Here is a 12,868-nt window from a genome sequence, read left to right as displayed (position 1 = left end):
TCTGTCTAAAACTGAAGTGTAAACAGTGGTAGTCTCTACCTCAGGCAATTTGTCTGAGGAGAACACTGGGACAGAGGTCAGCTAAAGAACTCTGAGGAGAATGATGGGCAACTGAGGAGCCAAGGGGGATAAATTAAAAGGACCACAGGCCAACAGAGAGGCCCAATTCTTCCTGACACAGTACAGGATGCCCGTCCACATCCTTGGCCAGGGTAAGATGAGGCTATCTATAACAGATGGTGAAAATAATCTTTCAACAAGGGAAAAGTCATCCTTTTCTTTTAATCTCCTGTGTAAGTATCTCTCATCAAATTCAGGTTTTCACCTGCAGACCCAAACCTCAAGAACAGAGCACTTTCACCTGACCCCTAATACCTACACTCATCCAGGGCTTGGAGGGGAGAGAGTGGATCCCTCAGACAGGGGAGGTAAGGCCCATGTCTCCTCCTCCCCTTCAGACCCATATGGATGTAGACTCCCAAGGCATCCCAGTGCCCTCTAAGAACGGGGTTCAGGTGTACTCAAATAACAAGGTGGCCGAGGAGGTCCTCTCTCAGAGACACAAGGTCATTTCCAATTCTGAAGACATGTAGAGAATGAGGAACCAAAAGTGACTGCCTGCACACAACAATGGTCAAGAACTGGAATGGGGGCGATGGGAAGATGGTAAGTCAAATAGGTTTTTAACGTCAGGTCATCGACCACGCCCACCACGTACCACCTGACTGCCCTCCCTCCACTGAATGGCAACATCTCTGACCGATCCTCCACGTTTCCAATTTCAGTAGGAACAGTGGAATCATGGAGAACCCTGACTACTGAGAATCTCATCACTGATCTTCCTCTCTCCTCTGTTCTCCTATGATATTCAATTGGTAATAAAAGCTATTTATTTCTTACTTACATGTCTCCCTCCTCATGTCTTGTACATACAATTATCTGATGACACGTGGGAGCACACATACTTTGGAAAGAGCTGCCTGACAGTGACTAAGAGAATGGGATAAGCTACAGGCAGTACTGATGGAAAAGCCGTCCCTACATTTATGAGCCATTGATTGCGAGCCCACTAAGTGTCAGCCCTTAGGATCTTTTGCTAAGATTCCCTGAAAGAGTTTCCTCCTGAAATAGGTTTCCTGGAATTTGGAAAACATTATCAGTCTGTCTGAAGATGGGGGGGTGGGAAGCACACACAGTAATTATCTCTTTGCAGAAACCACATGCTATTCTTCAACTCCTTTATCTTTAGACACGCGTCTGCAGCACAGCCGCCGTCACGGTCATCCTTAACCTGACATTTAGTGGGCAGCTACTGCACACACGGTGTGGCACGAGCCACACAAAACACACAGCAGTGTTTGGGGACAGGACTCAGATCGCGGAGGTGAAGAGTAGCCACTTCTTACACTGGAATGAAAATAAAATGAAATGAGGTGAGATCTTTAAAAAAAATGAAAAAAGTAGCATTTAAATACATGAATTCATCAGGATGGTGACATTGTAACTGCCACTTGCGGAGCGGGAGTGAAAGGCCCACACCGGGCACTATAGAGACACCTCACATCCTCCTAGCAACCCCACCCGGCTGAAGAAACAGGCGCAGAGCAGCCAAGCAACTTGCCTCAGGTAATAGGTTCTGAAGGTCAAAGCCAACCGCAAACGTAGGTCTTCTGACTGCCAGCCGTTCCCCTCCCTGGGCCCACGTCTGCATCCACACTGACTTCCCGTAGTCCTTCCTCCCCATCCCGCTCGTCAGGGATTCACCTTCCACCCTCTCTAAATCTCCCACTTTCTCTAGGTAGCATCTATGGTCAATGAATTTATACCGTTCCCTTATTACTTGTATCACTTAGAAACAATGGTGGGTTTTGCTTGTTCATTCTTCTTTTTTTTTTTTTTTTTTTTAAGAAAGGGGATCTTATCTTTTACACAAACTAAGCATTCAGGGTTTGTTTATTTAGTAAGTAATACCAGAAAGAAATGATAGAAAAATTAATGCAGTGGTTTCAAATCATTATATAAACAAAATTTTAAACTAATGTCAAAGGTCTGAGTTTTATATGTGAGAAGGATGTATAATGTTTGCTTACCATTTAGTGCCGAATCATTTTTCTTAAAAACTAAGCATAAATCAGAAAAAAAAATGCTTAAGGCTGTATCTGTGGGACGCCACAAGAAAGATGTAGCTATCATTTTGTCTGTGCCAAGCCAAAGATTATCTTTCAAATATCTAGATAGTCTGGAGAAATCATAAAAAATTCAATTATGTCAAGACAATCCTAGTTTATATAAAACAAGCTTTATAAACAAGCCTATAATTTGCATAATTGTACTTTGTGAAAGAACATCTATTTACATGACTGACCTATGACTAAAGTTCTGCCAAAGTTAAAATTAAAATTATAAAAAAGATAATTTTAGAGATCAATATCCTTTTTCCTTTAATTTCCAGTATTTGTATTTTTAAATAATGTGGGAGATAGTAGAGTTTCAATGTCCTAGATTAAAAGCATTAAATAGAAAAGCAACATCTGGACTTCACAAAAGAGTATATTTTCTTTCATTCGTATTTTGAGCCGCTGAATAACTTCCTGCAGCAAGTTCTTTCAGTGAGTATTCAGACATGTAGCCAGGGCAGTGATAAATACCACAGCAGAGAAAGTTGCCTATTAACCCCTCAACCCGTCTTCCATGCAAACGTTCCATCTGATGCTTTGGCTGAGGAGTATTTGAATTGCTCTTCGGGACATATCCACACTATTCCATTGTTGATATCTTCATCTAGTATTCTTTAAACCGGCTGCTTCTCGGGATGGATCTAATTAATTTTAGTTGCAGTGTGATAGAGCAAGGCAAAACTAAAGGAAAGGCAATAATAACAATGATGATAATGACTTAAGACAATGAGTCGATTGTGTCATATTCTCATAATCTCTATCTTTACATATGAGCTACCAATCAGTCAAGAAGTACGTTTCCTTGGTTAAAGGTAATTGGAAATGATGTATCTCTGGTGTAAAACTGGTGACTTTCGCACAGACCCAGACCTGACTACATTGTATGAAAAGCAGATCAAGCTTTAATCTTACGGCATACAGAGCTTCCATTACAACCTAAAAACAACAGTCCCTTAGCAAATGTTTGTTGAGTGTCTACGATGTGAAAAGCATTACGATGTGCAGGCTGGGGCGTACAAAGGTGAGCCCGATAGCACTTCTCCCCCTAAGACTATATAAGCTTTGCCTTAAAATGTATCAGCTAGAATACAAAACACAAACTGATAAGTATGATAACAGACAAAAACCAAAAGTATTAGCGTGGAAACTTTTATTAAAATGTAATCATTTTAATCGAACCTGCTACAAATACCACTACAAAAGTTTAAGACCATCTTTCAAAAAGCTAGATTGTGGGATTCTTAATAACGTATTATAATCTCCCTTCAAGAATGTCAGAATTTAAATAGTATCTTTGACAGAAACCTTCACAGGAGCTTTTAGTCTAAATGTACTGGTTTCCAAAAGAAAAAAAAAAGTACAGCAATCAACATATATGACTACTGCAACCACTTGAGAAAAAAGAAAGCGGTGTGTGTGGAACTCTTCAAGAGCTGTGTCTATGTCAGATTTAAAGAACAGTGGGAATTACAAGAGGAGATGGGAAACATTTTAAAAAGCAATTCTTTGACTTGAATGTTAAAACACAAGATAAATTGTGACTAAGGATTTGAAACTGAAAATAACAGGTGTATATATATATATATGTATATGTATATATGTCGGCAAAACTATACTCAAAGAGAAAGGCTTTAAGGATAGTTCGCTTTGTTTTGTTTTTTAACTGTCATTCTCCTGGTAGAGACTATCTCCCCCTTAGCACAGCATATAAAGACAGCATCAAAGTTTATTTCTTGAGGAATCACATTTAGGAATACTCGAGACACATTGTGTCCTAGCCCCACCCACGTATCTATTTCTGATCCCTTCCAGGGCTGTTCGGGCACGGCATCTGAAGAGTCCCCTCAGCAAGATTCCGTGCTTGGTACCATCACGGGCCCTGGTACACATGTTGATTACAGCATTAATCATAGACTACTGTAATTATCTATTCATGTATCTGCATCCCTCCTAGATAGTGAGGTACTGGAGATCAAGGACCCTGGAACCTAGCAGAGTGCCTGATAAACTATGTACAATGAACAGATAACAGGGAATCTCAAAGTGCCATAGAAGGGAATTTTACTAGGGCCATAAAACCAACAAGCATAATGTTACTCAAACTATTTAAAAAGAGCAATTCACTTACTGAGTCTTTCAACAATGATTTGTTTGGCTTCTACTGAAGAGCAAGCACCGTTCTAGGCACGAGGGGCACAACTTGGAACACAAAGCACACAAGACACCTCCCTTCAGGGAACTTATATGTTAGAGGAGGGTGAGGAAGAGAACATTTTTTTAAATTATGGCAGTGAATGTCTACAATGTTTGGGATATTTTGCATGATTTCTAGAAGACCCAAATGACCTAGTCCCAGTGCCCAAGAAATTTACACTCTAGTGGTGGGGATAAAGATAATCAACAACAAAAACAAAATACAAAGTGAATGCTAATTGTGTAGAACAGAAAAATAAGGGGTGTGACAATTTATTGGTGGGCACTTTGGGCAATGAGAATCAGTAACAGCTTTCTAGGTTTGTGAGAGGCTTGGAAGGACAGTGAGCCACTGAAAAACAGGCGCTAAGTCTAGTATCACTAAGGAAGGGAAATGGTCTGAGCCAAAGCAGAGGAGAAAAGCATAAGACTTGGAACAATAGAAACGTCTCCCCTCCTGCACACCTGCCACCACTTTCCACCTAATCACTCAGCTCAAGTCCCAGAGTCCCACTGTTTGCTGGAAGCGATGGGTCTTTGAGGCCTCAGAGATATCACCTCTTTCCTAAACTTTCAGACCACTCCTCTTTATTCCCATGGCCACTGCAGGCATTTCCAAACCTGACTACTAGGAAGGCTTCCCTCTACCACCTCCCCTCGCCACCCCATTTTCCCACGTGCTGCTGGGGAAATCTATTCTACGCAAATTTGATCCTATCACTCATTTCCTTAAAATCTTTCAGGCACTCCACATCCCAAATCCTTAAAACAGGCAGAGTATTCTTCATGGTGTGGCTGCTCCCTTCCCTCACAGGCAACTCCCACTTCCCTCTGCCCTCCCTGCCATGCCGTCTGCCTGGTCCTCCAGCGCCCAGCCCCGCAAGCTCCGCTGGGACCCTGCCTCCCATACCTCCTCCCATGGCTGTGCACATAGCTCGATAATGGCTGGTTCCACGGAACCCACTTCCCCACGGCCAAGGGGTGCACTGTACTCATTTTTAGGCTCCACCACCCAGCCCCGCACCTAATCATGCACCTAGCACAGGTTTGCTCAATTAATATTGAAAAGGCAAAACGAGGCCAGGATCAGATCCGCGGGTGATTAAACAAAGTTTGTAGGGATAGAAATTGTGCAGGAAGTCTGCGTAAAAATGTGACATCAAAAAAGGAGCCAATAAAGACACTTGAAAGATACAGCTGGACCATCACAGCTCAGAGGTAATGGGCCTCTGCCCACAGCACCCCCCACCCAAAACCAATGACATGACCATCAGATGTGGGGATCAGAGAGTAAATTCTACCATAAACAGACTGGGAACCCAAAGCAACCAACCAAGCATCTAAACAAAACCTTTTTGCCTGAACCATCTGACTTGTTCCTGATAATCCCCTTCTTTTTTGAGAATACTTTTCCTCTCTCCGCAAAGTTTGAATCACAGAAATGCAAAATAAATGAATAAATAGAATCAGCACACTAAATATACTACCTACATTTTGGCTGTAAAAGAGGTTTCATCCTTTTCTACGTGAACAGGAAGAAATGGTGGATTTTATTCACTGATCAACTGGGGGGGGAGGGTGCTGGAGGTAGGGCAGCCAAGAGCTCTTTTTTGCACACCAGGCCCACGAAACCTGCCTGGATGTGTGATCTCCACCAGCAGCAGTGCATAAGGGCTAAAAGCCACCTACTTCCTGCCACTACTGCCTATGTGTCACATCTGCGTTTGGTTGCTGGAGCTGAAAATAAGGGGTCTTTTGCAAAAATGGTCTCGTGCCAACAGGCTACCTCATTCACAAACCTTTGGGCACAATTTCTAGAGGCCCTGAGAAAAGCAAATATGGAAAAGACGCTCATAGTAAGATTCACCATCTTTGTCCAGGCAGGTTCACGTCAAACAAGCAGGCAATCCTTACACGTAAAGCACTGAACAGTGCTTCAAAAGTAAGTAGAAACCCACTGGTAGGAAAAAAATGAAGGGCCCTAAATGCCAGTTTACTACAGGGCCCACTTCCACATATGTACATAAAACATTTACATGATATAACCGGGGGCCGCATCCAGTTTTAAAAGTTTTTCTTTTTGTCTTTTGCAAATTAGGTGATGATAAAGTTTTACCCAGGAACTATGTCAAAAATGACTCTACTGTTCTGATTTACAGAGTTAATATTTATAGAGGGATTACATAGAAATCTTCAGTACCTGAGTGGATTTTAAATTATACAACTATTAGTAATGACAATCTGGTACTAGGAGAAATATGTTAGTCAACAGCTTTAACATAGCCCTGCATTATAAAACCAGAGGCACACGTTAAAATTATCATCTTTATTTCACCAGAACCTCCTCTCCTATAGTTGGAAATTATAATTATTTTGTTAAAGGCCATATACCATCAGCCTACTTCTGCTAACCTTTAAAAAGACTTACTATTTTACAAAGACATAAACTTTCTATTGGCATGGTAAACATTTGCTCTTGTTATAACATCAGTGCAACCCATACTGAATTTGTATAACCATCAAAAACTGCTGAGATATTAGTTGCCTACACTTACACATAAAACGTAATCAACACATACACGCCTATACACAGTAAAGTATCAGTGTAGCCTATGGAGGGAGGGGTGAAGAGGAGTAGAGATATTTAACTTTTTATTAAATATAGTTACAGTTTGACTCGATAGAACCAGCATAAATTACATCTGTATTTAAAAATAAGAAAAAACTATTGCCACACACTGAAGATAAATTTTATGATGTCTCATCTGGTAAACACAGACTAGACCAAATTAGTTTTCTTTCTAAACTGAGATCTATTGACGGCACAGTGGAACAAACAAAGCTCAGACTCTCTAGCTTACTTCTATTTCCATTTGGGTTTTTATCTTTATTTACAATACTCATTATAAACAGTGACACCTCACCATAACAGACAAGAGTATATTTCTCTGAGGGGCACCTGGGTGGCTCAGTCGGTTAAGTGTCTGCCTTCGGCTCAGGTTGTGATCCCAAGGTCCTGGGATCGAGATAGGCTCAGGTTGTGATCCCAAGGTCCTGGGATCGAGACACATGTCAGGCTCCCTGCTCAGCGGGGAGTCTGCTTCTCCTTCTGCCCCTCCCCCTGCTCCTTCTCTCTCTCCCTCACTCTCTCTCTCTCAAATAAATAAAATCTTTTTTTTTAAGTATATTCCTACGAAACAGGCTGCGCTACTTTATTATAACTTTTTAAAAGTTTGCTCCTATGGTTTATGTTTTTATGTAATCATGATTTATCAGGAAAGCCTGCTAAATAGTAGCATTATACATTATCTGACAGCTGAGTGACCAGGTGGAAAGTGGACTAAATGGACACAGGTTTTGCAACTCAGAAAGTCTGTGTTTGACCCTAACGAGCTACACAAAAAGCTACGCAGATCAACCTGTGAGCTTCAGTTTTTCTAATAAAAAAAAGACTACTACTGGCTCCCTCCATCTAATAAATTGTTCTCAAATGAATGAAAGATGTAACCATGAACCATGAAGTGTAAGTCCCTCTATTCAATTTGTTCCTGGTCAACAAGGAAGTTATCAAGTTCTTTGGATTTAAGTGAGCAGTACCTATAATAGCCAATATATGAAAACAACTTAATTGTCCAAGTACAGATGAATGAAGATGTGGTATGTGGTGTGTGTGCGCACATATATATATATAACCATCACCACCAGCATCACCAACCACCATCACCCACCCCCCTCACCGCCTTCTCGCTCTTGCATGTGGGCAATGGAATATTATTCAGCCATGAGAAAGAAGGAAATCCTGCCATTTGGGACAACATGGATGGAACTTCAGGGGCATTATGCTAAGTGAAGTCTGACAAAGACAATTACTGTGTATCACTTACAGGTGAAATCTACTAAAGCTGAACTCAGTGAAACAGTAGAATGGGGCGGAGGGGATGTTGGTGAAAAGGCACAAACTTCCAGTTGTAAGACAAGTTCTGGAGATCTAAGGTACAGCATAGTGATAATTTATACTGTATCCTGTACTTGAAAGATGCCAAGAGAGTGTACTTTAAATGTTCTCACCACAAAAAGGAAGTGGTAATTATGTGAGATGATGGAGATGTTGGTTAAAGCTATGGTGGTAATCATTTTGCAACATATAAGTGTATCAGCTCAGCACGTTGTACACCTTACACTTACACAATGTTATATGTAAACTGTATTTCAATACAGCTGGGGGAAAAATGATAAAGAAAAAACCACACCTAGCTCCTAAAATTAACTTACTTCTAAAGTTATTAGAGAAAAACAGGACTTCAGGACATAAGCAGGAACTGTTGCGTTTTAAACTGATTTGGCGTGCAGGAAACAGACTCAGAGTCTCTGAACAGACCAGCACGGTAATTTAATTGCCAGTCTTCTGGAGGGACCCAATATGTCATCATTCCCTGACAAGGATTTTCTCCCTTCTCCTCCAATTGTTTTTCCCCTTCCCCACTTCCTCCCCTCCCTTTTGTTTGTTGTTGTGGTTGTTTTACTCTTCAACAGTTCTGCCTCCTTTCCGTCTACAACTTCTAAACATTTTAATCTCTAACTAGAAATGATAACACCCAGGCTTGGCTTCCACCCCCACCTCCACGTCCCGCCGAGCTCCAGGGGCCCTCCGGACTGGCAGAAATGTCCTGAGGTCCGCGGGGAGCAGGGCTTACGCCTACAATCACTGCCCCCGCGGGCTCTGCGGCTGAGGAAAGGATCCCAGGCCGCCACCCGCGGCCACAAATCCGTTCCCGGGGCGCCCCACCCAGCCCCCACCCTCCCTCCCAGAGCCGATCCTTTCTTTCTTTCTTTCACTTTACAGCGGATGCAGGTGGGTCACACCCCTGCTCTCCGAACTGGGGCCGGCTCCCCGCCTGCGCCGCTCTCCGGAATCCCCAGTGCGGTTCGAAGGGGAGGAAATGACCCAAAAGTTGCTGCTTCTGAGTCAAGACTTCGGCGCGCGGAGACCTCCCTGAATCTAGCGTGACTGCTCGGAGGCTGCGGCCGCGGCCCGCCCGGACGCTGTTCTCGGGAGCCCGTGCGCGCCCTGCGCCTCCCCGGCCTGCACGGGGGCGCCGGCCCGCCGGCAGCGGAGCCGCGAGGCGGCCGCATTGCGGCCCGGGGACCGCGGCGTGGGCTCCCTCCTCCCCCTCCGCCGGCGCCCGCGCCCCTCCGAGCGGCCAAGAGTCCCCGCCAACCGCCCCCGCGGAGGGCGCGGCGCCCACGCGCAGTCCCCAACTTCTTCCGGCGCCGGCCCACGCCGGGGAACCCCTCGCTCACCGATATCCCCGTCGTCGTCGTCCTCCTCCTCCTGGTCCATTTCTAGCAGAATGTCCCTGGTCATCATTTGCATGGCTCCCCCAGAAGGCGGTCCCGAACTTGGCGCGAAGTTGGGGGCTCCCGGGTTCCGGAACGACGCGGCTCTGGCGGGGCCCTGCGTCCGGGCGGGGACGGCGGGGCGCGTCTGGCTGCCGGCTCAGGGGCTGCAGTGGCCGGCCCGCACGCCTGGAAGCCGAGCCCAAGCGGCCGCCGACCCGAGCCCTGCGCCCAAGACAAGCACTCGCCACCCGAGCCGGGCCCGGCCACTGAGCATGCCCAGTGAGAGAGCCAGGCTCGCTGCGGAATGATTAAACTTCCCCCAGGTTTATTGGGCTCCCAGAAGGAAGTCGGGACGCGAGCACGAGGAGTCGGCGTTCGCGTTCTGTACGCGAGTGACCTCGAGGACGGGGGAGGCGAGAGCACGCGGGGGTGGGAGTGGGCAGGGTTCCCCAAACGTTGCCTCCAAACGAGGCAGCTCTCTAAGGTCTCTGTTCTAAGGTCATATATGGACACATACTGGGGCTGGCTTTCTTTGACATGTGTTACTGCAGAGGGGAAAAACCGGCACTCCGGCTCAGGTGAAGAACCCAGAAAGCGAGCACGTTTGAAAGGTATTTAAGGCTACGTGGAGCCAAAGGAGATCTTCAAGCATCAATTACTCTGACTCCTAAGTGAGGGAACATGTATTGGAGGGGAAAGGAACAGGGAGATTACAGGGGAAAAAGGCAGAACTCGTGGATAATAAGCAATAGAAGAAAAAAGACAAAGAAGAGAGCGATCTAAAAAAAAACATGTTCACAAAAGGCCGGAGGATTTCCGCAAAAGGAGAGGTTATAAGGCCAGAGAAGCGCCCCCTACCCCCGCCCGCCTGAGCACACGCAGGGAGTGGTCGCAAGATGATCACGAGTCCTTTTGGACCCTGAAAGCTTAGTCCTCCGTATCAAAAATGCAAAAGCCCAAGAATTTCACTATGGTTAGAGACAAACGCTACTATAATGCAGTGTGAATGACTATAATACCCAGAGGAAACACTGAAAGCACTAAAATAAAATTGAGGCAGAGACTAAAAGAATGCATTCCTGGGGACCAAAGGGAGCAATAGGACAAATACAAAGGGATTTCTACTTTGAAGACGCTTGGGGTAGTTTGAACTTCAGGTTTCTAGGATTGTGTGTCTGCAGAACTGTTTTCAGAGAAGCTGGTGTTGGGTTCATTTTGATTCCTCAAAATGGCTTAGAAGGTATATTTGAAATCCTTGTTATATTCTTTGTCCTACACTTCCCATCAAAACTTTTATATTTTTTCCACTGATGTACCAGAATTATCATGGTAATTACGATGACGCTAAATCTCCTGTGCGTTTATTCTCCCATATACTTATTTTTTGAGTTTCCATATTAAAGAAAGAAAACACTGAGACCAGTCCTAAGTGGGAAAACAGCCACAAATATCCGTCAAAAGGCATGTGGAAATTACTTTTAAGAAAATATCCAATATCTTAAAGATAAAAATGTTCTTTATTTTTAAAAAGTAGGCTCCATACCTAGCATGGAACCCAACACAGGGCTTGAACTCTTGACCCTGAGATCAAGAGTCAGATGCTTAAGAGACTGAGCCACCCAGGTGCCCAGAGAGAATTATTGTTAATATAAAGAGAAGGAAAAAAAAAAAAGGAGGAAAAAAAGATTGTTTTCTCCTAGTAAACTCTCTCCCCAATGCTTATGGGACCTAGTAAATTAGGAGCTGCAGGGGCATTTTAGTGACATGATCAGTTATCACAATTTTCATTTAACAAATGTGTACACTGTGCTGCTTATGTGCTAAACTCAATTCTAAATGTTTTATATTCAGTCACGTAATGCTCATAACAACCCTACCAACTTTTACCACTCTTTTACTCAGACACAGGATGATTAAATAACTAATCCAAAATCACACATAGGAAGTAAGTAGCAGAGCTGAGGTTCAAACCCAAGCATCTAGAATCTGGGCTGTTGGCCATTTGATAAACTACCTCTAGAGACATTTCTGAATCTGTTAAAAAAAAAAAAATCACTTTTTCCCCCCACCAGCTCTAAGCTCTCAAAGTCTCATCAACTTTCTGCCCCAGTTCTCTCACCAAATGGGCTGGTTTTTATGGCCTAAGACTTTGCTCAAAATTTATTAGCAGTTAGAAAACTCTTGTGGTTGATTTTGTAACAGGGTTCCATGAGTCATTTGAAATTCTTTGTAGATTTTAGAGTTTACATTTGCGTTGCTTGATAAATGTTGCAGAGAGACATTGCTGGCCTTATATGTAAAGGTAACTGTTGCTGGAAGGGAAATGAATTATTTACTCGTTATCCATGAGTCTATCATCGGTAAATTCCATTCTTTCATCCTATCTATTTTATTTTCTGTAGCTCCTCTCATGCAATATTTTTTTCCAGCTGAGTCATAAATGCCTCAAACATAATCAAGGTAATAGGCCTATGTAAGAACCACATCCTTGATCCTGAAAGCGATCATTTATATCATGAATAGTTAGTGAAATAAAATGTGCCTAATATGTGGCCAAGTTACTGGATTTGCAAAGCTTTTCCAAGTCGGGGTGGTAGACCAAGTATTTTGTCTTTTGTTGGTCTTCTGATTAATTACAACCCTCACCTGGCCACAGGATACTCTTTCTCTGCCCGTCCCTTAAATATTGGGGCATCTCTGACTTTGATCCTGTCCTTTTCCTCTCATCTTTCCCTATTGAGCTCATTCAGTCTTATAACTTTACTGTCTATTCCAAACAGAGCCAGTTTCATGAGCACATGAACACTTGATTTACAGAGGGCCCTGCACTCAGAAGGACTTACTGCTTGGGGTCTTAATGCTCAGTGGTTGCAGGTTTGAAATTCTTAATAACATTATCTTTGAATTTTTGTTTTATATGTGGAGTTCAATGAGATAAGGAAGTGTGCTTGGTTCTCATATAGTCTTGCCTCCCACTGCTTCTCTGCCTCCCTGGGACAGTTTCTTAGCCTTGCCCATCCTCCTTTTTTGCCCTACCCAAAACCAGGACCACTCGGACCAAGAAGACCTAGGCATAGGCACAGAGAAGGTCAGGGTCATGTGCAGGCACCCTTGATGTTGTAGGGTAGGGCCTGAAGGCAGCTGTCCCTGCCCTAGAC

General features: G+C 43.8%; 1 protein-coding gene across 2 annotated transcripts in view; it reads right to left on the bottom strand.

Annotated features, from left to right (window-relative positions):
• The window catches only part of ANO6 (anoctamin 6), a 187,159-nt gene extending 176,140 nt beyond the window's left edge, over positions 1-11,019 (bottom strand). The window contains exon 1 of one of the 2 annotated variants that reach the window (XM_040642359.1): positions 9,672-11,019. In XM_040642359.1, coding sequence (XP_040498293.1) covers positions 9,672-9,744 — 73 coding nt within the window. In that variant the 5' untranslated portion in view covers positions 9,745-11,019. The remainder of the gene's footprint in view (positions 1-9,671) is intronic. The other variant, XM_040642360.1, reaches the window with a different exon arrangement.
• Between the last annotated feature and the right edge of the window lie 1,849 nt (positions 11,020-12,868).

The sequence above is a fragment of the Ursus maritimus genome, unplaced genomic scaffold, assembly GCF_017311325.1.
Source record: "Ursus maritimus isolate PB19 unplaced genomic scaffold, ASM1731132v1 scaffold_26, whole genome shotgun sequence".
Taxonomy (NCBI): Eukaryota; Metazoa; Chordata; class Mammalia; order Carnivora; family Ursidae; genus Ursus; species Ursus maritimus.
This window is presented reverse-complemented; position numbering and strand designations above follow the sequence as displayed.